Source organism: Haplochromis burtoni, unplaced genomic scaffold (assembly GCF_018398535.1).
Source record: "Haplochromis burtoni strain Fernald_Lab_line unplaced genomic scaffold, NCSU_Asbu1 Contig_118, whole genome shotgun sequence".
Lineage (NCBI taxonomy): Eukaryota > Metazoa > Chordata > Actinopteri > Cichliformes > Cichlidae > Haplochromis > Haplochromis burtoni.
The window spans coordinates 590,181-618,005 of NW_024582479.1; the positions used below are offsets into that span (position 1 = coordinate 590,181).

A 27,825-nucleotide genomic window follows, 5' to 3' on the forward strand; every position below is an offset into this window, starting at 1 on the left:
CTCCTCCTTTCAATCATACTGTCAGTGTGAGAAGTGAGTAACCAGAGAAGTGTATTTATATTGACTCTGGACATCTGCCTTGACGTGTCACGAGGAAGAACCCGGAGGCTGAGGTTAGAGTGAGAAAAAGAAGATCGAAGAATGGGACACTGATACAGGGAAGTTCTGGTGTCTGCAGCCTCAAGGGGCATCTGTTGCTTTGTTTCCCAGGCTGGGTTGAGTATGAGTGAGCAAATTCAGTTTATAAGACAAGCAGACATGCAGAATCAAAACTCAACACTACCCCTTCTGGCATTAGTGACTTTGAAGAACAAAGATGGGGTGATAGACGAGGCAAAGTCCAATAATAGGGAAAGCACACTAATGCCACACTTGCATTTTGCAGGTAAGAGTGATTCTGCATTAGGGACAAAAGAATAACAAACATCCTCGATTTAAAAGCCATTTTAACAGACAATCATCAGAATTTGTCTCATGATCAAATGAAAGAAGCTTTGTTGTAAAGAGATTAATAAGGCAATGACATTTACGGCCTCTTACATATAGAATCTTTTAGTTTACCCTTAACTGATCATTGCCTCATAAGAGAAATACACATTTTAACTTATTTAATAAATGAGATTAATTTTAACAGCAAGTAATGGAAATGTGTGGTTCTAGGTGATAACAAAAGAAAGCCCAGCAGCCAGTTTTATACAAGCTTTATTTACAATGTCATTTTTAGCAGTGTAGGAAGCACGTTTTCATCAGTAAGCCCTCATTGGACAGGTGCTATAATCCAAAGTAGACAGGATTTCTACTTTCCTCATTCTTAAAATGTCTACAAGCTTCCCAAGTCACATACTTATGTACATAGTGTGTTTGTATACAAGCTATATAAAACTTGGCAAATGGAAGGTTATTTGCTACTTCAATACGAATTTTGTTCATTTTCACAGAGTAAAAAACAAAAACAAAACAAAAACCTACAGCAAACACTGCACGTTATGATTCCGACTTGTTAACAGCTCCCTGTTCATATTTTCTTTCTAATACAGTTTGACTGGTCTCCATTGTAGGTGCGCAACCAGCTAACAACAGAGAATACTGGGTAGTAATTTCATCTTAAGCACGTTTTAAAAGAAAAATGCACCACATTAGGACAGAGTTTTGTAGGATTACTGCTTTTCTCAATTAGAGTTCGGTTAATTAGAAAACAATGAGTAATAACCTCAGCATTAGGTAACTTTACTTTGTACTGACAAAGAAGTGGCATTGACGAGGTCTGAAAGTAGTCCAAACTAGCAGATTTGATGTATTATTAAAGAACAAACAGATGCAAATAAGAGCAACAAAACACAGGAGCTGATTTCACTGGGATAAAAGGGGTTAAGACATTGTGCTTTTTCTTAAGGGAGATTAAAAAAAACGTTTTCCTCAAATCCCTGATATAAATCTCAACAGGTCAACCCCAATGTGGATGTGTTTCATTATATACAGATTTCTTACCAGCGTATGGGGATGGACGGTTAAGAGTTCTGTGGAATAACATTTACAGCTGAAACTGCAGAGGTCACAGGCTAATGGTTTCAAAAACTCTGGGACAAGACACCGCCGTACTTTGCTGCTGACTTCATACTTGAAAATATTCATCCACTACTCAGTTTTGGAAAACAAACATGACTTGCAGAGATAACATTTTAATGCAGTTAAACATCCATCCTCAAGAGCTAATGAACCTCTTTTCCCACTAAAAAGAAATAAAAAAAACAAAACAAAAACCCACCAGTCTTTGCAGGCATTAAAAAACATGACCATTTGTAGGGCTGAAGTAAATTATTAAATTAAAAATAAAGAGTGATTTGTTTGTTAAAGCAAAAGAAAAAAGCTTTTTAAATAAAACGATTTCTAAGAAAATTCTCCTACTTAAGAAACGGGAGGTACATGTTCACAAACTTTATCTTCCTTTTGTTGCATAAGACAAGTATTTAAATGATGGATAAATTACATCCACTGTAACAATATGAGTGGTGCTATAATACTACTAAAAGTTTAACACTGCTGTACAAGCAGCAAAAGAATAAGCTGTTAAGATTTAAAAAAAAAATGCACACCATGAACCATTTAAGCTTATGTAACATATCAAATAGAAGTAAAATAGATTAAAAGCAGAGAAAAGCCCACATTAAGCCCAACACAATAATTTATGAAGTTAAAATCCATATTTAACATTTTTCCCCAAATAACAAAATAAATGTGTGTGTAAGATCTATTGTTACAGAAAGAAAAGGACCAAATTAATGTTTTCATATAACAAATAAAAAAAGGCACTAAATCAGATGACGCAACCAACGCTCTTATTTAAATTAATGTATGCAGTCATACTTTTGACATACATTTAACCTTGAGTCACGCTTTTCAATAGTTTCATAATCTTTAGGGAAAATAATGACATTTATTTAAAGAAGCTACATAAAATGTACAACATTACTCTCAGTAACATCAATGTTTCTCCATTACTAATACTGTAACATGTTTAAGTAGTAAGCGTCCAAATACAGGATGCCTCTCAACTGTCTGATGTGAAGGGCTTTTTTTTTTATTTAAAAAAAAAAAAAGAAAAAGAAAAAAAATTATATATATATATAAATTTATTTATATTTATATATATATTTATTTTGAAGGAGAGTCTATGGTCAGCAGGACCACTGGAGACCATTTCCCTTTTAGTATGATGAACCAACTTTACTTTAAGTGAATAGACGGCACATCAGCCTGCATGAGCTAATGCACGGTTTCATGTCTGTACTACCAAGACTTTTCTAATCCAAGGTAAAATACACCAAGATATGCTAGGGCACAGGTTATTTGCTTCTAAAAAATTATTAATCAATTAGGAATCAACTGAAATTTGGCTACTATCAGAAACACTATGTAGATGTGTGTTTAACAAAACAAAACAACAAAAAACTGCAAGCAGGCTTAATGGGGGCTTTTACTGCTTTTCAAAACACATCTGTAACAATGTCTTTCATTTAAACACTTTATATTTATATCTCTGCAAACACTTTTCGGGCAGCATTGTTGCCTTTAGTCCAAAACTGGTTGCATTCAATACTTGAGGTAAAAGCACTTTTAAGATGCAATCTAGCAACATGTTCAGGGCTTTCATAAAAATACTTACTGTAGAAGTTAAAAACAGAATGGAGTCCTATTTTGTTATGCATACTGATTTGCCGGTTATACCTCTCAAATATTACCCCAATCCTCGAGCCACACAAATAAACAGAGTATGCAGGAATATGTCATTGAGGTATCCCTAAGCAGCCAAACAAAATCAAGTTAGACATAAATACTAGAGAACAGGCCTATTTAAACCCAAAACTTGACTGACAGATAACTGGCTTACTCCACTCCTTTTTCCTGGTTGTTTGTAACATAGGTGTAACAGACTTGATGCAGTGTGGAAGCAAACAAGCAGGCATGTTTATGAAGGCTACAAGAGGGGAGGAGGAGAGAATGTAACAAAGAGCATCGGGGTGTGGGGAAAGGAGTCGGAATGGTGGAAAAATTAACAGGGGAAAGGAGAGCGAAGGTTTTCTTTTCCAATCCCGTTCCTCCCCGGGCTTGTCTGGAGGTTATAATGCGTGACACCGCAGAGGGTTGTTAGTGCTCGCGCTGCTGCTAGTGGGCTGGTTATTCGCAGACTTGAGTCAATGCAAAGTCATGCAAACAGGTACGTAGTTCATGCACGCGTGCCACAGCCTAGCCCAGCTGGGGGTCAGTGTAGGCCACATAAAGAACAGGCCAGGCTACACAAGGCTCGGGCAGGTCATTGGTGTGCCAGTCATGCAGGGACATTGCTGTTGAGGGAGGGGAAAAAAAGAAAAAAAAGAAAAGAAGTAATGGTCAGATGGCAGGGCTTTTTAGCCTAAAATCAACAATCTGCCCCTGATCTAACACCAAGCAAAATTATTTCAAGGTTAGTAAGTTATGATTCCTGATATGCGTTAAAACTGGAAAATGACAACGGAACAAACAATCGGTTAAACACATATTGAGAAAAGCATACCCTATTTAAGACTCCCATTTAAAGTTATATACCTGTATGTAGTGCACATTTTAAACACCCTTTAGCAAACCTGGAAAAAAAGTGCTTTTTACTGTGACAGCAATGAGCTGATTATAGAAAGTGATATGGAACAGTCCACTCTGATGTGTGACACTGAACAGGTCTTCATGTCCACTCTGCAGATGATCCAGAAACTAAATCTCTTTCAACAGACAGTCCTCAGGTCTAAAACTCTCCAACCATCTCACCGCTAAACGTTCTGTGAATACATTATTTTGTCACGTCATATTAGGGGGAAGGTAAACCTGACAGATTGCCAAGGTACAGACATTTATATCAAACACTATGGCACATAAGGTGTTGTCTGTCAACTCTGTAAATGCTGGTGGCTCCTTGTTCTCTTAGATACTTAAAACTAATTTACACCAGTATGTACACTAGCACAGGAAATCTATCAAGTCTTAAATTGCACCACCTGGAACAATTTCAAAACCTAAAGAAGTCTTTTTTTTTCTTCGGGAAAAAAAGCTACCATTCACAATTATTGCTGCACCATTACCAACAATCATGCAGTCCTATTTGAAATCACTCAATTAAATCAGTTAGAACATTTAGCAAGCAAATCAAAGATTTACACGAGACATTACATAATCCTATGCTTCGATGTATTTGCTGGTCGAGACTGAAATGAAACACTGACACATTAAACTAAAAGTTGCTTTTACCTCCTTAAAGCTACATCATAAAGAGTTACAATAGATGACGCAGGACAGAAAAGCTGTCAAGTCCACTGCAAAAAACAAGCTGAACTTGAAAATGTTACTACAGGTAGAGATGTGCATAAATACTGCATGAACAGGTAGAGCGGTTCCTCTTATCAAAAATTACAGTAACTTGACAAGGACACGCGATTCTTCTGAGCCTTGCAGTCTGGAAAACCTGCATGGCACAAGTTTACTACATAGCACAGGTTCAAGAAGGTCAGTGGTAGAGAGGGAGGAAGAAAGGATGTTTGGTGTGATTGGTCAGAACCTATTAAATATGCTGAAGCCTGATAAAAGGTAGAAGTCTTGCATGATGGGCGTCAAGGTAAAATACGCTTAGGGGGAGGAGGAAAAAAAAAAAAAGGTGCAAGATTTGGGGGCAACTTTTCTTGGCATCTCTACCTCATGGATCTGATCAAGAAGGAAAAAAAAAGAAAATCAATCGGCAGGAAATGCAGGAAAACATTTACTTCCATTAGAAATGAATGAAAACAGAACGCCTCAAAATAGGCACATCGTTCGGGGGACTTGTAAAATAGCTGGCTGCAGCATTTCGTGCCCTACTGCCATCTACCTGGCGGTAGCTGACTGGGCGTGACCGGGATACTGGCGCCGGGTGCTGGTGGCTTGTCTCTGCCGGGCCAGGAAAGACTGACCAGAACCAGTGTTGGCGAGTCGATCTTCAGCAGCCTTCTTCTGCAGAGACATACCCTGGTAAAAGAAACAGAGGAGGAACGCTTAAGGCCCCATTTGAAAGTCACTACAAATCAGCAACACTCCAAGTCAAAGACAGCCCTCAAGAAGGAGCGCAGACTGTTAACACACATATTAAGACAGTCATTAGATTATCTGCTAGTTAGTCCACCAAGCCTGAGGTATAGGAAATTAAATTAGCTGACATTCAACATTAGTGCTGATTTAGCAGCTCATGAACAATAATACCAGCAACTGATGAGATATATAATGAGCAAACAGCCATTGACGTTATTGAATAGTCTGTGCTGCCATCTAGTGGTGATTTTCTTGGGCAAACAAAAAGGGATGTTTACCCTCTGTGGTAGAGAAATGTATTATATCTGTTATCTACAGCAGAAAACATATGCAACATTTAAAAAAAGCTCCAATTATAACATTTTTGTTTTTCAATGCTTTAGTAGATGCTTTGTTCAGCTATGAATTACTTCCTGACAGTAGCTATTTCTGTGTATTGCTATTATTACTTGCTTGGCCACAAATCTCAGCTGTATGTGCCACAGTGCATTTTAAAAAGAAGACCAATCGCCTGTATCACCAGGATTTGCTTCAGACTGTATAGGTGCTCCTTACCATATTGTACCAGGCTGACACAATCAGTTTCTCCTCGTGATCTCTTTGGCTCTTTGTCTTGTCCATTTCTTTCTGTTTGGAGGAAACATGAAGGCAAAATCAACCTTGGAGTGGAGGATGTTTCTAAAACAAATATTGGCACGTGAGTCTATTACTTATTTTGCCAGGCCCTTTTTTCAGGCACCCTAATTCCCAACTAGATAATTGATTACCTCCAGTGAATGCAACATCCTCTCCTTCTCCTGCAGCTGGTTTTTCAGGGCTTGGACTTCAGGACCTGAACCTTGGTTCTGTTTGGGGTCCAGTGTTCGGATTACCTGTGAAGGACACATTCAGGTTATGTTTGGGGGTTTTTTTTGTGTCCCATACAGCCCGCCCTACAGAAGACTATTCATTTATGGACCCTTTGCTAGTAAACATTTACTCACACTCTTGGCTTTTTCGAGGTATTTCTTGTATCGCTCCTCCATCTGTTTCATGTCTTCATCTTTTTTCTTCAAGGCCTCTTCCAGCTCCTCCACTCGTTGGACTGAGAGGGGAAACAGCATCTTAGTTTAGATTTCCTTTAAACTGACTCATACATTTTAATGTCAGTGCATGAAGAGTTACCTATACAGCAACATTACACACAAAATGTTTTAAATGTCAGCGTGTTTTGCATATTCAGATATCACCGTAAACTCACTGCTGGTGTTGTATTTCGGCTCCATTTCATCAATGAAGGCATTTTTCTTCAGCAGCTCATTATTCAGCTCTTGTACTTTTTCCCTAAGAAAAAGAATATCGCACCTTATATCAGGTAGCTCACAATATGAAATGCAGAATTAAGCGACATTGGCAAATTAAGTTAAAACACACTCACATGTGCTCCTCATATTTCTTCTTCAAAATAGAAGACTGGAAGAAAAAGAAGAAAACAAACAAAACGGGCGAACGTGTTAGAAATCGTGGTATCAAAATTCAATCATTCCTGTACGTTGAACTGTTTTTGGAAAAGATCATGATCCAAGATGTGGAAAGATGAAGAGACCTTCAGTATAGTCAAAGTGTTGATGATACTGAGAATGTACAATTAAAGCAGGAACCTAATTTCTTTACATTTTGAATCAGCACCAGTCCCCAATTTGACATCAAGGCGACGTGCAGCCAGTATAGACAAAACTCATTTTCAGAGTACTGAGAGATTACATGCTCTGATTGCTACAGGGAAGCTAGAGGAGAAGACAAGGACTTTGGGGTTTCTATCAGGGGAGGGGATTTAAAACTACTCACAAGAACAGATGATATTTGCGACTTGCTACTACTCTAAAGTGTAAATGCTACATTCGGTTACACATTCTTGTCAATATAAATATGTTTTAAAAAGCTATGCAAACATCAGAACTGAAAAGTCTAAAAGCTGCAACTTGCTGAAATCACAAAGATATACTTACTATAGTCTGACAGTGGAGAACAGTTTGAAAATAACAATAACAAAAGAACAAAATGGCAAAAATTAAAAAGAGGTGCCAGATGTGACATAATAATCTGACAGTTTCACATCTTTGATTCTCACATAAATGTTGCATCTGTACTTTCAATGTTATTTGAGGGAAATAGTTTTCCATTCTCTTCTTTCTGTCGCATGATTTTAGACACTGTTCTCGTGATATTGAGTGAAAGGAAAGATGAGGCTGATACTGAGATCTAAGATCTACAGTGACGGACAAGAAATTAAACCAGAAACCCCACAAAAGAAAACAAGTTTTAGATCAGTGTTAATCAGGCAGTAAAGACAAAGTTAAACATGCACGTAAACTCTCTTCCTCACATCAACCTTCCTGGGAGATGCTCCAAATCGCATTTTCTTAAAAATCTGTTGTCCCATACTAGGAACTAGTTTGAAAGAGACAAGGAACAGAGAGGAGGGCCATGAAAACATTTAGCATCAGAGGTGAGGCGGCAGGCAAATGTGTTAATAAGATGGAGAAAAATTAGAGTTGCTGAATTGCTGAGGAGCTTGTATTAATCTCGTTCACTGTCGCAATCAAGCCTCAAACACCTGTCTTTAACATGGCTAGACATCGTCCCAAGAAAGCTAGTGTGTCTAATGCTACAGCAGAAATAATTGTAAATAAATAAATAAATAAATAAAATGACATATGCGCAGAAAGGGGAATGCAAAAGCTGTTAGAAGTTGTTAATGTTTACAGTGCATTGAGGTAAGCACAAGAATTAAAAAGGCTGATGTTGTGAAAAAAATGTTCGTTGCCTTTTTCACTATTGCACATGACTTTCCAGGACCTAAGCCGTCAGTAGAAACAGAGCACTGCACTCTCTGAAGTGTAGTTTGATTGCTTTCTGTGTTTACTGCCACCAGTAAACTGGTGCTGGAATTACACACAGTACAGTACAAGTACATGAGTACAAGCATTTACTTACATCATCTGCTTTTGAACCCTGTTCTTGAAGATTCTTTTGTAGCTCCTCTACCTGACTCTGTTCCTCCATCAAGCGCTGATTTATCAACCTAGATAACAAGTACAACGTTTCACCACAGTGTTGTTATTTTCAACAAATCAGTGACCAAACTGCAAAATAAACTGTTGTAGATCCAATATTAGAAGGAGATTTTTAGCTGATAAGTCATTCACTGAAATACAACAAAGACAAGAACAACTGTGTGGAGAAGTAAAGGCGAGAATCACCCACATTCCAGCACACAAGTGAAAATGTGGCTCAATATTAATATGAACAGACCAAAAGGAAGAACAATATTATTGTTTGCTCTTCTCAGATTCTATATCAGTGAGACACTGGGTTCAGTAATAGGTGATTTCCTGTTAATACCAATAAGCTATATGTCTTTGTGCTCGATGCCAACCTGTTCTCTGTCTCCAGTTCATTTTTTCTCCTGTTGGCATCCTCGAGTAGACTCTGCAACAGAGCGATCTTCTCATTGTCTGATCCCTCCTGAGCCAGTTTCAGCATCTTGTTTTCATGCTGAAGACGAATCACGTGTTCTCTAGAAACACAGAAGCATCAAGAGCGTTAAACTCAAATAACAAGCATTCTTGTTTTATACCACAGTCTCAAAAATGCTTCAGAATATTAGTCTAAATGATGAACTTAAAATTCGCAATATTTTGTTATTTATTTATTTTATCATCTCGTGTTAGTATAGGGCACAACGTGCAGAAAGGGAAACCTCAACCACAACAGGAAGAGGGCTCACTTTGAAATGGTGTACTCCTGTGCACGGAAACATACACACAAGCAAGCTCAGGTCAAGTAGTGAGTGTAAGTGAGATATTCACTTCAGCGTAACTAATCACTGTAGTGAATCACCTTATTACAACACTGTCTGCTTAATGAATTATACCTATGGCCTGCTCCGTTTTAGTGCTCCTGACAGTGTTACAGCAGTGGGTTAAATCTGACAAATTCCACACTTGAGTCAAAAATGTTATCTACACAAATTTGGTTGGATATACCCTGTATTTAATACAGCAGGAGATAAAGCTTGAGGCCAGCCTTGTCTTGGGCTCTAGTGTGACAGACAGCCAAATGAATATAAAGCACCTGAGAGCCTTACATTCAGCTAATCACCAAAACAGCAGGATGGGTAGGAAGCTTTGTGTCAAGCCCTGTTTTTAGGGCATGGCACATGAATCCATTCCAACTGAAGAACTGTTGTTTCCAAACAATTTATTACTGACTACAGGTACTGACTACGACTTTCAGGTGAGGTGCAGTTGGCTGAGGGACTGAATTTTCAGCTGCGAGTGCGACTCACTGTTTTACAGTTCAGATCAAATGAACAGGCAACAGGTTCCTCTTATAAAAGCAGCATGTTGATACTGAAAAGTCACCAAAAGACATCAACTGGAACGTAAAGTCATTAGTCATTCACAAAACAACATGTTTTCATCATTTACCTTTACAGTAAATGAACTGCCTGGATGGGGTTAACCTTCCCTCTCCCTGAAAGTAGCTTTTAGAAGATTTGTATACAAATCCACATTTTTCCTGGGTTCACAAGTACTGAATAAAAATTTAAGCATATTATCCAGCCAACAGAAAATCCAGCTGTCCTGGAAAGCTGCTGGCAGTCTGATGTAACTCACACTCAATTATTACATAACGCTCTACAGGGTTTTTAAGCTAAACCCATCCACCATAAAACAGCAGAGAAAGCCTTGAAGCGGGCTTGAAACTATCTGGTTGTAAAATAAATTACACTAGAGACATACTTTACTATCCAAAATTTAGGAATCAAGCCTTAAAAAGTGAATTTATTTTACCAGAGCATTAGTTATATTCTTTTTGCATAGTTTGCTGTTGTATTTGTTACTCAGTTATTCGTTTTTTGTTCTTTTTTATTTTAAAAACCAACTTCTAGGATGATCTAATATCATTATTCTTCTCTTTCATTTAAAATAATCAAACTGGCGCAAAAACATATGGGTTAAAACATATACACACACACACACACACACACACACACACACACACACACACACATACATACCGCATCTCTGGAGTGGTGATCTCAGCAGCCAGTGAATCAGAACCATCGTTGCTACCCAATGGGAACAAACCTTTAAATGCAGATATTAGTTGTAAATAAGATGAGCAAGAATTCATTAAACTTATAAGAGGCAAAGCTACACCTATTATATTTCAGGACAAAGACATTTCTTCACCTGATGTGAACTGTCCCTCTTGAGCTTGAACACAGTGTAATTCCTCAATAGTTTCCTTTAATGAATCTCTCTCACTTCGCATACGCTATAAAGAGACAAAGAGTCAAACGTGTGAATGAGCGAGACAGACAGAAGGTCAAACAGCAGAAGTGCAGGATCTGGAACCAACATCAGTGTGCTTAGTAGTAAAACATTTCCAGTAAAATACTTTCCAGACAGCTGGGCGCAAGTACCAGTTATCAAGAGCCTTTGGTCAAAATTTCCTCTCATGCTAAGTTACAAGGTTTGGCTTTTCTAGCTGTAACAAATTTGATTTCATCTAAAAAGAGAAACAGGTCTGACAGAACAGTAAAGTGGCATATTTCATAAAAACAAAACAAACAAAAAATTAAAGTAATTCTTCTGTATGTCATCAGTCCTATTTTTAGTCACATTAAATATACGTACATCTTTTTCTTTTTGTAAAGAATCGACTTTCTCTTTGAGGCGTTTATACTCAAACTCCATCTTGTCCGCCTTTTTAGACTCCTCTGACAGTCTGTTCTGAAGTTCAACCACCTGTGAAGAGAGATGACAGTTCAAAAGAAGACCTGATCGCTAAAAAAATGATTACACAAGCATGAAAATTGTAAAACAGAATTGGAGTACAGTACTAAGACTGGGAAAATGTAAAACTTATTTATTTAGGAACAGGTACCTGTCTCTTGTACGTCTCCAACTGGGCTTTGGCAGCATTCGCCTTTCGTAGCTCTTCCTCTAAGCCAACATTAGCCTGCATTAAAGCTGTGGTTTTCTCTTCCATAAGCTTGTTCTGGAAAATACGGACATACATTTTTTTTTAGACTGAAAGTCATGTTTCACAATCTGATTTACACGTTTTCAAGAACTGCAGTGTTAAAAAAAAGTCAAGTAGCACTCATGAGAATAAAAGCTGTATTAAAGTTGCTGTGTGTGTGTGCGCGTGTGTGTGTGCGCGTGTGTGTGCGCGCGTGTGAGTGAGAGATTGTACTTGTCTTCTGAGCAGTCCCATGTCCTCCAGTTTCTTCTTGTAGTGTTCCACGGTGCCCTCCAGTTTTGACACCTTGTCAGATGAGTGCCTGCGATGAAAACAACAAGCAGTTTTATTTTTACCACTGTCATACTGATCCTGCTGATTTCCACACTGGATTAGTTAAAGTTTAGTTTATGGACAGATAACAAGCTGTAAAGCTAAAAGTTTTGTAAGCCATAGTGTTTTCTTGGCTCTTTTATTTTCTGTCTTTAGGCCAATACATCTACTAATGAATGAATGCTAAAATTAAAATGTGTGCTTCACAGCACCTTAGCTAGAATTACTACAAACAACAAATCTCCTATCTTATTAGTTTTTTAGTTTGTTTTAATTTAATAATTTTAATATGTTAAGGGTTCGTTTTGCATCCTCAAAATACCTGAGGACATCAATCTCATCTTTTAGAGACTGGGCCTCATCAGCCAGTGATGTAAGGTCTTCATTCTGGGACTTCACATCCAAAAGTTCTTTTTCCAGCTCCTCACAACGGATCCGGTAATCATCTTTTGCTGCCTCCAACCTAGAGGGAATTAGAAACAAGTGTCATTGAGCCTGCAGATTTTTGGCATTAATCAATTCAACCCTGACTTGTTGAAATTCCTTTCCACGTTGCATGCAAATCGAGACCTGAAGGTTTCTTCCTGTAGCTGCTCCAGTTGCGTCTGCAGCTGAAGATGTCTGCGTCCAGCAGGGCTGTTTATATCCTCTATGGAGTCAGACTGGTTAAGTCTCTCCATTAAGACCTGGTTTTCTGCTAGCAAACTGCTCTTCTCCTCTTGCAGGGCTGCCACCTGGAGAAAGGGAAGTGTTGAAGAAAAGGCCAAAGAATGGGATACACGAAATCATGAGTGAAATGAGAGGAATTGGATAAGAAAAGGTGAAAAATGGGACAGCGTGGAGAAAAGAAAGATTAATGGGAACACAAAAGGTGTGGAAATGATCGATTGAAGGGATTTTAAACACATGAAAAGAAGAGATGCAGAAGGGAAACAAGTTAGAGATGATTTATAACTTTCACAATGTAGGTAAGCTACTTTAATTTGCTTGTTTCCTTTACAGCATCCAGGTCCATTAGTTTAACAAACACACACCAAACACACCTTAATAAGGCAAATCAATTAACTCCAACATGGCAGAGAGGGCTACATGGTTGGTGTTTTCTCAGTGTGATGGGCAAAGCAAAGCAAAAGCTGCTGCTGCATTTTAATGTAAACAGTAAAAATTAGATATATTGATATAATTTGTTGAGAGAAAATACAAACCTTCTTTAAAAAATTAATATAATCAGTCAATAAGGAAGGGATTTTTATTAATTTGCCTGGATCAAGTCTATAAACATGCCTTAAAACACTGGAAAATAATTTAATCCTTCTGGGACTTTAGGAAAATTATCTAGTGAATCTATTTGCTCTTTTTTATTTTATTTAAAAGTGCATTTTAAACTAATATGGTGTGACTCACTCTCTCTTCTAAAAAGCTTAACACTTCCATGTCTAAAATTCCTACGAAATTCCTTGTGAAAATTCCCTTATGGCAACAAAACTGTATCACATCAAAGATGCGAACCGTGCAGCTCAAAACGCAGGAAACAGGGTGGAAATCAGCTGCAATTAATTCCAAAACCAGCACACGGGTTCCTCAAAAGATACCAAGTGCCTTCAGGTACAGGCTTAATAATTTTGCTGACTGCTTGCTGATCAGAGTTATGCAACCAAAAAAATTAAAAATAAAAATCTGAAGACTGCATAATGTTTAAACAGTGATGAACACATTCTTCCAATAAGTGACTCATTTCTGAATTCAAATGTTAACCTATTTCCCTCGCTTTCTACTATTGCTGTGGAAAAGCATGGGACACACCAAGGTAAAAGAAAGTCACATCTGACACAGCCAGACCAAACTGCAGTTGTGCCTGGTGTGCTCCAACAGGACAATGTGTACAGTTGCACAAATGCTTGTGCACAAATGTGTACACATACATGCACACAGAATTTGGAAAAGGGGAACCTGTTGCAAGCAGGCTAAAGAAAATCACACACCATGAACATAAGAAAGAAACAAAGAAAATAAAGTTTGGATTTACCCTCTCTTCTAGCTCATTAAAGTCTAACCTCAGTCTATCACGCTCCTCTTGGGCACGGAGAGCCTTTAAACCAAGGCAAACAGTATTGAAAGAGTAAAGAGGAAAGATAAGAGGAAACTGATTCAACACAAGTGGAGAGCAAGTATCCCTTTAAATTACAGCTCCACTTTTTGGCAACAACTGCAATTAACAGTCTTTCATTTACAGTGAAGATTTTGGGCTGGTGGGTCAGATCGCCAATTTGGCAAGGCAATTATTAAATAAGGAACTATGGGACATGCCAATCAGTAGCAACTGAATCAACAATTTTGATGACATCAATCCAAAAATGGAGCTGCTTTTAAAGTGTAACTAAAATATCTGCAGAAAAAAAATAAGAGTTATTAAAAAAGCAGAAAAGTTGTTCACAACCTTATTGTAATAGGTTGAAGTGGAGTGTAGTGGAAGAGTAAATGTACACGGTGCTAGCTGTGAAGAGCCTAAAACTACTGGCCGTTATTCATACAAAACCAACCTGCAAGTCAAGCTCGCGACACCTCTGGGCAATCTCTTCCTTGGTAGCCAAAGCATCATTCAGCTCCTCAACTGTCTTCTTCAGCTGAAAACAGATTAAGCATAAATCAAGAACTGCTGCTCCTCAAAATGTTTTATGTAGTACACTTAATAAAAAAGGAAAACAATTCTATGCAGACTTGTGAAAAATGAAGTACATCCTTACTATTTTCATATAAATTAAGAGGGTAAGTAGCAGTCAGGTGCTGCTAATCAGTGGATTCACTGATCAAAAAGAAAAAAAAATTATAATAATAATAATAATTTTAATTCAATCTAATCCAATAGCAAAGAAGGTTTATAGAAAGACAATATAAAAGCAGTAAAACTACACACAACAATAAAAACATTGTTGTTTTTATTGTTTTTATTAAATTTACATCCAAAAGATTCCAAGTACACAAAATCATAAGACATAATCCTCCAAAAAATCCCACCCCCCCAAAAAAACAAACAAAAATCCACAAGGTAAATAAGAGAGACATAAAACTAAAGAACGCTACTGCACAGGTAATAAAAAAAGTTTAGATCCTATGACATCTTACTCGTGTTCTTCTCCGTCTGCAGCCTGAAGGAAGTGGTTCAAATTCTCTGAAGGGGATGAATCTGGCTCAGCACAATAGCTCAGCCCTTTCACGCTACCTGCTGCTCATATACAGCAAGGAGTAGACTGTGGGAAAACTATTATTTTGCTGGCTACCTTCACAACTTTGTTCAAGCCTATGCTGTTCTTTGCTCTAACATGATTATGAGAAAAAGTTCATAGAAAAAGACTGAACAAGTATACAAGTATGGATAGTTTTGATGGGTTGTCAGGATTTTTTTCCCACTAAAACGAACATAGAAACAAGGCTTAGGTTTGCAAAGCTACATCTGAGCAAAGCACATGAGCTCTGGAAAAGAGCAGATCTTTGGACAGACGACAGACGAGACCAAACTGGAGATGTTTGGTGACAATGCAGAGGAAAAACCAAATACAGCCAATCAGCGCACCTCCTACCATCTGTCAGCCACAGGATATGGCCAGATGGTACGAAGCACCTTATAGTAATTGAGTGGATCATGAACCGATCTGTATACCAAAGTATTGAAGAGTCAAATGTGAGGCCATCTGTCTGACAGCATGGCCAAAATTGGGTCAACAGACCAAGCACAGCAGCAAATTTACAAGAGATTGCTGAAAAAGTAACGATCACGCTGTTGCAATGACGGAGTCAAAGTCTAGATCTCAACCTGAGTGAAATGCTGCATAGGAGCTTGTCATAGCAGCTGTGGCTACAACTGTAGCTTGCCTCCACCAGTGTGTGAATGTGAGAGTGAATGAATAGTGGCATTGTAAAGCGCTTTGGGTGCCTTGAAAAGCGCTATATAAATGCAATCCATTATTGTCAAAGCTTGAAATCTACATACCTGTCTGTCCAGATCCACATATGAGTCAGTTCCTCCTGTAGCTGGAGTCTCTTTAGTCATCAGCTACAGATACAAACAAAAATGATTAGAAGTGCAAACAACACTAGCGATGGATACCATTAGTTTTATTGGTATCAATATTACTATTTATCATCATTCCTGAATTGAATAGGTTTCAAATTTATAATTAACAATACCAGTGACCAGAGTGTGTTTTTTATCCATAAAAATGTGACCAGTTAGCTGTTGATCACTAAAAAGCAAGAATCAAAGATTCTTACTTTCATTTATTAGTTATTATATGCACATAATACTTTTTAAAGGTCTAAAATAGATAACAAGGTACCTCTTGGATGGCAGTCATGACAACATGCTGCACCGATTCTTCCATCACCATTATGGTTTTGATGTATTCTAGGGATTAGAGAGAAAACCAAAATTAAGAGTAAGTATGTATAAAGTAGCACATAACTTTCTGAATCAGTGGGTAAAGCAGGGAGACAACACAGAACATTGGCCTCTTAAATCCAATATTCACCTTGTTTCTGTTCACAGGTGACAGCGCAGCCCAATATAAGTTGTAACATCCTTCCAAGCTCAGCTGCATCAGAGTGTTCTCCAATAAGATTAACATCAGGTAGTGGGAAGTCATTAATATCCTGGCCTAAGACCTAGAGACAAGGATGAAATATGTAAGGGCTATACATTGTATTGGTTTGTATTTATTTATCAGGGTCAATGCACAAGAACATGAATCTCCTAAGAGAAGAGATGCATTCTACCAGATTTACATCAGTTACTAGCTCATTTCTATCCACAGTCACCGGGGAGATCAAGCAATAAACACAAATACACAAAATCGTGTAAGCAAGGAAAAATTATCCTTACACAAATTCAACTGGTAGTTCCTTCAATAAAACACAGACTGTAACACAGCACCAAATCCCATATAACAATTACTGTCACACATAAACACAAATAGATCAAGAGGATAAAAGAGAATCCCCCTTTTAACATCACATGAGAAAGAGTGGCAATAAACAGTAGTTCAATGAGCTTATTCCACTTCCTGCCAGCTTTAAACAAAAAGGCAGATTGGAACAAAGCAGAGTTCCTTCTAGGAACTTCACAGTCCCCTCGAGCTGTGAGCTCCAAGCTCTGGTTGTGTGTTCTGGGGGGTGGCGCACAATATTATGAACAATTTAAAAAAGTGAGTTGTACGTCTGCATTTTTTAAAGTATTTTACATATTATATACCGTACACACATATACAGTGTTTTGGGGTTTAGTCCATCTGGCAACCAGATGAGTGAAAGAAATAGTATTCACTGACCAGTTGCAAGTCATTGCTGGAAGTTGACTGTAGTTGCTGGGAAAACGATTGCTAGAGTCCCAGGCACATAGGCCTGTGTAACCTGTCGCAAGGGGAAAATGTGTATTCCTCAACCAGATGGCAATACCGCCTTGTGATTGTTTTGGTCGCTACTATATTGTTGTGTTTATAGTTTGATTGGAAGTGATGGACTTGTCGACAAACTCTTGCCAGCTACTCTCCGAGCTGTTAAACTGTCAAAAGTGAAACAAACCAGAAATGATGAAGGGCTTTATACAAAGTAAAAGTTGTGCCTCAGTGCTGCAGCCAACACGTTTCAAAGGGCACAACTTTTACTTACAAGTCGAATGGTCTCCATTTCCAGTAGGTATCACACTTTATGAACTTATCCTACTCCTCAGCTAGAACAACACGACAGATAACCTGAAAAGTAAACGCGATTAACTACAGACCACCATGGCAACGTCTTAGCAACCTAACAATCGGTAGTTGTATCACATCCAATAAAACAGTAAATTTTAAACAATAAAATCACATCAGAAACCTCAAGAACAACTGGATTATTAGGACTTGTGATGACTTAAGCTGACTGGAGTAGAGTAGACAATCACTTCTCCTCTACAAGAATGTCTGGATGTAAAGTACTGAAAGTTCATTTTAAAATCATTATAATAATTTAAATACTCTTACCTCCTGGATATAGTCTAGGATGCCTTTCAAGATTTTCTTTAGATTGCTGATCTGTAAAAGAGAAGAACGTATATTATTAGTAAAATTCAGGTTTAATCAGCAAATACTGATAAAAAAGAGACCATTTGACAAAGCCCATCTCATGCACACTTTGCTATTATTGAAATCAAGAGTAAGTCATGTTTACCTTTAACCTCCAGTTGTCTCCAACGTCTGGCTTGATTCTACTAATCCAAGCATCACTAAAATACACTACATCTCTAGAAATTTCAGACAAACAGACAAAAAACAAAACAAAACAATGCAAAGTGGGCTTTGGTAAAAAAAAAATTTAAAAAAAAGCATACCAAATGAAATGACTGGGTTTTTTTTTATTCATTTGTGGACTATGGATTTAATATAACTTTATAGAGATTAAACTGTATTTGTTTACCTAAACTTTACAATGATGTAATAAAATTCATCAAAAACTGATTAGAAACATTGCATTTTCTTTCTACGCAAACATTAACAGTAACTACTTACATTTTCTGTAGAACTTGTGCCATGACAACACCACTTGTCAGGTCTTCTACGGTCTTGCATGGAGCCTCTACTCCAAATGTCTGGATCTGAAATAAGTAAACAAAGCACTGGTTACAGAACTAAACTATACAATTATACAGGAGTAACCAGTGTGTTGAAAACAGCATAACATGTTTGAAACACTAGAAAAAAACCTATTATAAGATTAAACGCCCTATTTTAGGGAATCCCTTGCTCACAATCATACTGTCACAGCTGTATGCTGGCTAGTATCATCACACACTTATCTGCTGTCCACTGAGCAGATCCACCGTACGCATTGCAAATTTTATAATGGTGCCTTTTAATGACTCTCAATCATCCACAGTACTAACAAGAACTCACACTTACTGCTCTTGCGGACTTCACTTGTCATTCTGCTCAATTTCTATTATATCATTATTTCATTATGTCCCTTCTAACTATTTCACATGTCTTCTCTTCCTACCCTCCATATTTTTCTGTAGCATACCCCTCAGGCAGAAAGTCTGTTGCCCAGAAAGAAGTGATATCAGTCTGCATGCCAACTTTACAAGAGCCAAAGGAAGAAGATACACTAAGAAAAGGGATGAAAAACCTAGTTAAAATCCTGTTTGTACATAATTCTGTCTCTCTCACTTTCTATTATATAGTATATTATATACATAATGCAAGGCCTCTATTAAAAGTAAAAGCCAACCAGCCGTCCACATATTTTGCACATCAACAACGACACAGGTTAGTGAGGTTTGTTTCTTGTGGCAATCTATTTTTCTGTGAGTGACATAACAAACGAATGAATGACACAGAGGTACCAAAAAGACACCAGCAACTTTGTCCCGGTTCTACCTGCTTGTCCCTGTGAGTGTCATCATTTTAATTCATGTCTAGTATGTTTTCCCACCCTGCTTTGTTATGCCGGGGTTGAAACTGAAAAAGCTGAACTGAATACATGTTTATCTCGCTGCAAGTCTGAGAGACTGACTGGACCAAGACTTTTACAAGTGTTTGCTGTCACTACCGAGTTTTAACATTTATTTAAAACTGAGTGTTTTATCTTTTTTTTTTTTTAAACAAGATTAAAAATGAAAAATGAATTCACTGTTCTACACACCCACACACATACTTATTGATAAGTGGAAGAAAATGGATGGATGGATGAATTTACTGTACTAAACTAATTTGATTTCTAACTATTTTAACAGTTTCACACTAATTTATATTTTAAGTTAACAATTTAAGTCTGGGACCATGGGAAGTGTGTTATTATGTCACAGAAAAGCAACTAACAGCACTATTTCATCATTAGGAAAGAATAAGATTAGTAAACAAGAAGACGCTTGACACTGTGCACCTTAGAAGGACACAGCTCATGTGGTATGAAGGGAGCATGACATTGCAGTAACATCCATCTACAAGGAAAGCTTTTAGACTAGAGTTGTATTTAGGCTGGACATGAAAGGTAACGCTACAGTTTAGATGCAAATTTTGAGTCTTTTCCGCTTGTCTTTTTTTTTGCACTGTAATTACATTGGGGGGCCAATTAGCTGCAAAACTTTATCTATTACGGCTTTCAAAATAAGCGATTTGTCAAATAGTCCTAGGCAGCAGGAACAGAAAGCCAGACACTGGCCAGGAGCCAACACAAAAGAGAACCTAAACAATAGTCGTGATTATGTAACACCAATTACTGGGGAAAAGGCAGAGAAACTTCACCTGATTACCCACACCCACAGTTTTCACTCCATCTACCAGCTCACTTAAACTCTTTTGCCAGCTTTAAAGTACAGGATACAGTTACTTACTAACTTCCTATATTGATGGAACTGGGATAGACGATAATAGCAAGACTTGCCTCTTAAAACATTTGCTAAAGTAGCAATAAAATCATAAATCTGTAGCTTTTAAATGTGTTAGCTTTTTTAGACAGTATTAAAATATGTTACTAAAATACGAGCACGACAACAACACAAATCCCTTTTCTTTTGAACAGCCACTGAGTTAAGAGGAACTGAGACAAGACAAACATCTAAGTAGAAACGGCTGCATGGATCCCTATTGTTATGAACTTAGTACTGCACAACAGCAATATTTGGTCTGCATCGTTTCCTTTTGCAGGAAAGGCAGACAAGGAAAGAAAATAAAGGATGAGCCAGCCCTGCAAAAACCACACTGACCACTAACAAACGTGACACTATGCCGGGCAGTCCTTAGCTGACAACACGCTGTGAGAGTTGTACAAAAGAAATGAATTCACGGCCCCTGACACGCAATGTGCTTTTGTGCTTGATTTAACGTATTACCTCAAGTCATCTTAAATCAATCAGTTACTTTTCCACTTTGCTGACTGATAAAAATTTCCTTTCATTTGTGTGTGGCTGTAGCTTGAAAAAGATCCTACACTATTCTTTCTAAACAACAGTGGCTTTCATGGTAATGTGAGCTTGACAGCTTTAGCTGCATGTCCCACTGTCCAAACCGGCGCAATACATAGAGTAACACTATATAACAAAGCATCGGAAAGGAATGTATGCTCATGTGATTTCTAATAAAAGCCAAAGCTGACCAGTGCAGGTGGGTTGCTTTATGTGCAGGTGTAGGACATTGTGCAGTCACGTTTTCCATGAATGAAGCCAAGTATCACTCTGTTCAGTACACTTATCCTCATAAAAACGCCTTTAGAGATTAGTTAATTATGTCACATTTGGTGTCTTGAATGTTGATCAGGCACAAATCTAAAAACAATTAACCCAGTAATTACATCAGTCACAAATAGCCAATCAGCCTTCAATCAAACCTAATGTTTATCGCCAATATGCTGGATTACATCACTGAATATAAAAAATATGATTTAATTTTATATCCATCCCCTTTATAGTCTCTACGTTTATGTGAATCAACAGCTAAATACATGCAATCGGTAGTTACAGAGGGCTAAATCTAGTTAGTATTTCCTATGCTTTGGTAAATACTGTCTTGGAAAGAAAACTTCGGTGATAGACCTTTGTGTTGCCTCGACTAAAGGGCAACAGAATATGAGCCCCAGTGTAAAATATTATATATAATATTTTATAATATAAGCCTAATTCAAACTTTATTGATTTCAGATGGGATGTCAACTTTTGAGATAGTGCTAGGCTACTAAATGTCCTCTGAATGACATCATCAGCTCATGTTCCAATCAGCTTATTTTAATTAAACTAATCGTGGAACCCTGAAGCACTCGTCCAAGAGCAAAACTGGGCTAATAAATGTCCTCTTAATTATCAGGATCACCTTCCATTCAGCTTGTTACGATTATACTAATCAAGAAGCCTTGAAGCACTTACCAGAGAGCAAAATAAGGCCAACAACCACTTCAGCAACTACTGGAATAGTATCGTCTGCACACCCTGGATTTTTATGAAAAACTGCTTCGACAGCTACCCCTTTGTCCTGCTCAAGGCAACTTCTCTTAAACAAGTGGGAAGCGGTCCAAAGATACCTTCTAGATATCCACTATAGTCCCTAACCGATGTTTAAAACCGAACTCTGGTTTGTTTTTCCCCTTGGTGTGGTTCACTTTTATAGATTGTGAACACAATAATCGCACGCAGGTGTGGACAAAAACAACCAATTCGAGACCCTTTGAAGATGTTGGTCTCAGTGCGGCTCCAAATGAACTACAGAGCAGTTTGTTTATAGATGTGCAAAGGTCTGTATGGGCTAGCAATTAGCTGTGAAAAAAAAAGCCCAAAATCTTCCATGTTCTCCAAATGTCCAGAACACAGCACCTTCTTGCTGTAGTTTACTGTTATTGCTCCTTCCGCAAATCCATCTGGCCAATAAGCGGAGTGAAAATTCTCATGTGATTTGTAGTGAGGAATTTTGCTTCGCTTGGAGCTCACTTGGATTTTTCTCTGCGTTAAAAGAAACCAGGCAAAAGCGACATGTTTACTAGCACCCCATATGGAAAAGAAATAGTAAAAACTTATATGATTTACTCATGAAAGTGGCCACTTTCTCATTACTTTCATATATTGTTTTAGTAAGTATCCAAAACATACAAGTTTCATTTATATAATTTTTCAAGGGATCTTATATCTGTTTTCACTCTTGTATGCTTTTCATACAAGTTTCACACAAGACAGATACAAACTTTATAAGATTTATATATATCTTTTCCATATTAGAGTTAACTGTATCATAGTCATAATTATAGCTTTGATAGCAAGGTGCAAGTTGCTTTTGTTATTATGTACGTTTCAGACGGACCAGATATGCAGCAGTGGTAGGGGAAAAGTTAGGCAAAAATTCAATTTGACCAAAAAATGACTTCAGCACTTCATGTATGAAGCTAACGTATAATATATATACTACATGTATATATATTATCTATTAGAGATGGCACGATACCACTTTTTTATGTCCGATACCGATACCGATATCATAAATTTGGATATCTGCCGATACCGATATGAATCCGATATAGTGTTTTTTAATCAACAAAACTGTTTTTTAAATATCTTGCTGCATTTTGTTAAGTTCATACTCAAGTTTAAAACAACAACTACACTAAAGCTATTCTGTTATACCTGTATGCAAAAAAAAATATTTCATAGTTCAGCAATACTGATCAATCTAATAAACTTAAACCTACACCATCCTCCCTATTCTGGTATTTTAAAGAGTACTTAGCTAAATATTAAGCAACCTAACTAATAGGGTTCCAACTCCCAGCAACAACAAAAATAAAAAATAAAAAATAGGGAACCACCCCTCACGCTCCACCTCATGATGCTTAATCGACGTAATCAACCTTAATTTGATGCAGTGTGAAAAAAAATGCACAGAAATCAATTATTTTTCAAGAAATATTAAATAGATTCAACATCTTTCTTCAACAAAATTGCAGACTGCACAGATGGTACCTTCCCAAAGGAAAAAGTACTATAGCTTACTAGGGTATATTAGACTTAATAGTTACTATATACAGTAATTGACTTCTATCATTTTACATCAAATTAAAACTTTGGGTGTATCAGATAATTATTTATTAAAAGCTAGACATTTTAAATGAGAATAAGAAAGAAAAGTATGTCTTTGTGCCCCCTTTTCCCTGTTCAATGCCCTATCGGCCCCCCTGGCTAAACTTTGCTAGATCCGCCCCTGCACAGTTACCAGCGTCAGCTACGTAGAAAAAGATCCTGGTGTAGAAAGTAATATTAAATAAATTCTAACAACAGCTTATCAAGCTTAAACGTGCTGCTGTTGTTCAGCCGCTGGTTTCCTCTTTCTGGTGCAAAGTGGGCCAAAAGCAAACTAGAGACACGGACTCGCGACAGAAAAGCCGATCAGCTGATCATTAAGCAGTTTCATGATTGAAGTAGCAGCAAGAAGAGGCAGTCGCTCCATATATCGCTTGTTAAGCTTAACGCAGGAATGCTTTACAAACATTCAGAGATGGACTTACACACTTGCTTTACTTCTCTCGGGGATAACTTTGTCGGAGATGAAATGCCGGGTTGCTAGCGAAGCTCCAAATGCTATCCAGACCACCGACAGGTCCCGCATGCCACAGCCGCTCTATCACGTGATGCATACTGCTCCGACGTGCTAACGTTCTGAGGTGAGTTACGGCGTGTTGCAAGTTTTGTGAGGTGCTTTCGTGATATTTAATGGATCGGATTACATTTTTTATTTTTCTCCGATATCCGATCCAGTAATTTAGGTCAGTATCGGACCGATACCGATACGTAATATCGGATCGGTCCATCTCTAGTATATATATGTGTGTGTTAATGACCCATGGAAATGGGTCATTAACTGATACAAACTATAGTTATGAAAAACGTATCGTGTAAACTGAGGTATTTGGAGGCTCTAATTTTGCTCAGGTTCAGCTCACGAGTCAGCAATGTATTAAAAGGGTTGACCAGGAACTTCGCATTAGACTACCTGGTTTACCACAAACATTTTTGGCCATCAAAGATAATTCTTGCATTAATAAGAACACATTGACTGACAGTATAGACCATAAAGGGCCACTGAACCAAAACAATGCTTTATCAAGATGTGTTTCATAAGCCACTGCAACACGTAAACTTGGTTTCATATGTACTTTTGGAAATGAGCGTGTAGTGAAAAGTAAAAACTCAGCTAGTCAACCAAAAACAATAAACAATCATGTAATTATAAATGTCAGCTGTAGTACATAAGTTGGTGGTAACACATGGGGTGGACTGAGACCCAACAGGAAATCCACACCTAAAAGTTTGCAGTAACAGCTGGGTCAGGACATGCTCAGCTGTGGAGAACGTGTGCACGACTAAATAAAGTTTACAATGTAAGCGATCACGTATTAAGAGGCCGGATTAGCCTTTTTCAAATCTGCAGCGCATCGAAACCCAAAATCACAACATTGATAAATACACCAGACTAACCATCTCCTGTGTGTTTTCTCAGATTTAATGGTAAATGGCTGATTCTCATATAGGGCTTTCTACTCAAGCATTCTGGCCTTATTAGGCCTTAGGGATTTTCCCCACGGGGACCAATAAAGTACACTTTCTTTCTTTCTTTCTTTCTTTCTTTCTTTCTTCTTATACAACATGTCTCATTCACACAATAACTTCTCTCTATGTGTGAATGTGCAGCATCTAAGTGCTGCACATTCACACTCTGATACATGCATTAAGAATAACTCTGGGTTCAGTATCGTTCCCAAAGACACTCTGCCACGCAGACTGGAGCAAAAAGGATCAAACCACCGACCTTCCAGTTAGTAGATGACCTGCTCTACCTGCTGTGATACCAAACCTTCCCAAGGGCAAATTAATGAAAAACAACAAAAACATTAAATCCTGTGGCTTTTATTCATTAATTCTTTTTAAACATCCAGTAATTTCATATAATGACAGTAAAAGTACATGATGTGTATTTTCCAGTCATGTGCAACCCTATATATTTAAAGTATGAGTTGAGAAATATCTATACTATATATTAGTATAATATATATACTAAATATCTAGTTAATTTTTCATTAACAGTCTGGATAATTACCAAAGCTACACACACTCACATGTAGCATGCAGTGGGAGATAATCACGTGTTCTCAGTCCGGGAAATATTCCACTTGTTTTAGCTGTGGGCGCTTGCAAGGCGGACCATTCAGCAGGCAGAATACATGAAGCTGAATGGCTCACCGTGAATTTAAAGGATAATTGCCTGCATTGCTCTTCATGCAAACACATTTGGATATTATAGACTTTGAACTAGAAAGCTGGGAAGGTAAATAGTGTTTCTCCAAACAAATCTAGTATTTACAAAGTCATTAAATAGTACTTGCAAATTTAATTCAAAGAACATGCATGAAAATCAGCTATGCTTGATCTTAATGCTGCACTAATCTAAACCAGTAACACTTGTCTCGTTTTAGTCCTGATTAGTCACTGATGTATCTTCACTGTTAATAGGCATGTAAGGTATGTGAGGCATGTTTGCCAGATCCATTATCACTGTGACAAAGGTTTACTGGGCCTTTTCACAAAGGGAATCAATTATTTTATGCTATGTGTGTAAAACTAATCTGTGGGGTCATCTACTGCTCTTCTTGACACAAATTTCAGTGAAGTTTCTGGAATCACTGGATGTTTTATGGCTTCAAGTATCACACAACAACATCCAGGTGACCCAAGTGAACCTGCAGAAACCAGCTTGTGTGCAGATATGCTGACATTAGAGAAGCAGGGTAGCGTGCATGAACTCGGCTCCAATATAACCAACACCAGATGGATGTTTCCATTATACAATTCTGACATTTCTACCACTAGAGTATTGTGACAACATGTAATTTTTCCATGCAGTTTTCATAACGTTCCATCCAGTCACATGCCTGAGCAGCACTTTATTAACCTTAAGGTCACTGGTTTAACCATCAGCAATCGTCACGGCATACTATGGTAAATGAGGATGTGACAGCTTTCCAAGTACAACGTGTTATGCCTTTTCTAGAAACCCAGTGTTGGGAGACCTCATTGATCAATGTAAACATATACCAGTCTGCAGCACGTGACTCTACAGTCCGACGCCTTTAGCTTAAATCCCAGTTTTCAGCCTCTGCGCATCAACAATATGGGGTAATGTCTGGTTAAAAATCCAAGCCCAAGAAGTTATTTAGCATTAACATTTTATTCAGAAGAAGGAATGAGGAAGAAAGGCGAACATAATAATATGCTACACTGAACAACGATGACAGGAATTTAACCCCAAAGCAGACGCCGAGCGTTTATCCTCATACCATAAGAAAAGACGAAAAAGGCTTGACCAAAAGAAGCTTTAAATCATAACAAGGCCAATGCGGTTTGACACAGCATTCGGTAGGGATTTAGTAAACGAAAGCTCAAATAACATTAGATAAAAGCCCGATTACACAGCGCATGAATCAAAAATCAATAGTTAAGCCATGGTATGTGGTGTGCTGGCGGCTAGCAACCAACACATCAGCAGCTAAACACAGCAAACAGCTGGCCTGCATACGTAACCACTGTGAGGCGAGTCATTTTCTTCTAGCCAGCTAACGTTACTCCCGTTAGCTCGTCGAGCTACCATTAGCCTAGCTAGCGTCGCCGGGGCGCCGGAGAACCGTCTGTCAGCGGAAAAACAACTATAACTCGATTACTTACCCATGTTAAGAGGCTTTCACACACTTCCATACGATCCAAAGACTCTGATGTACTCATCGTGATCTAACGTAGACCGACTTTACGTGGCGAAGAGAGCCTGAACTTGATAGTCAGCTTCATACACTCCCGAGATCTCTGGCTCTCTGGGTGTCTCACAATCCGTCCGCCAATGGTCGGGTTCGCTGGTTCGCTAGTCCGGCGTCTACCAGAGGCGGGCTGTGTGGGCGGAGTCTATAGTTCGTTTTAAAGGGCAGTTCTCACTTTGAATGTACTGTCAGGTATTAATTACAGGAAAAGCTAGTCCACAACCAATTATTATTTCAAAAGAATCCTAACCTGCTCTGCCTTTCATGTGTGCCAGTTTAGCTGATTTAGCCTTTGCTTGAAAACTAGCACAAAACAAGCACCAAATGAAACATTCATCTATTTATGGTTCTAAAATATGTAGACACAATCACAGGCAAAAAAACAAAACAATCCAAGGAAATTACTTTTTTTTCTGGCAAACAAAACGGAAGCAGCGCATAAGCTTGGGAAGACATACAGCTGACTCAGTGCTGCGTAAAAGCATACGTCTAAATGCTTATAGAGAGCACCAGAGGGTACTTCTCACAGTGAGGCACCCAGTGAGGTTTAAAAGAAAACTAAGCCAAAATACAGAAACAGTTTGTTAA

The 27,825-nt window shown here is 38.0% G+C and overlaps 1 protein-coding gene and 1 long non-coding RNA gene across 4 annotated transcripts; both read right to left on the reverse strand.

Moving 5' to 3' along the window:
- Positions 1-686: 686 nt before the first annotated feature.
- hook3 (hook microtubule-tethering protein 3) lies at positions 687-27,354 on the reverse strand. 3 transcript variants are annotated; one of them, XM_005939469.3, is made up of 24 exons: positions 27,152-27,354; positions 18,471-18,556; positions 18,133-18,205; positions 17,946-17,996; positions 16,461-16,593; positions 16,269-16,336; positions 15,923-15,985; positions 14,475-14,558; positions 12,505-12,668; positions 12,257-12,397; positions 11,836-11,923; positions 11,524-11,637; positions 11,274-11,384; positions 10,827-10,911; positions 10,652-10,721; positions 9,005-9,145; positions 8,563-8,650; positions 7,004-7,038; positions 6,827-6,909; positions 6,570-6,670; positions 6,354-6,458; positions 6,142-6,213; positions 5,390-5,526; positions 687-3,842 (listed from the first exon to the last, which is right to left on the reverse strand). In XM_005939469.3, the coding sequence occupies exons 1-24, from the start codon at positions 27,206-27,208 to the stop codon at positions 3,827-3,829; spliced, it is 2,166 nt and encodes a 721-aa protein (XP_005939531.1). In that variant the 5' UTR covers positions 27,209-27,354; the 3' UTR covers positions 687-3,826. The 3 variants fall into 3 exon arrangements, with proteins under 3 accessions (XP_005939531.1, XP_042079627.1, XP_005939532.1); XM_042223693.1 differs by having other exon boundaries at positions 687-5,226; XM_005939470.3 differs by having other exon boundaries at positions 687-5,526; positions 27,152-27,353.
- LOC121815013 lies at positions 19,992-22,525 on the reverse strand. The gene is made up of 2 exons (XR_006054733.1): positions 21,843-22,525; positions 19,992-21,775 (listed from the first exon to the last, which is right to left on the reverse strand). It is a non-coding gene; the product is annotated as an uncharacterized LOC121815013 (long non-coding RNA).
- Positions 27,355-27,825: the final 471 nt, after the last annotated feature.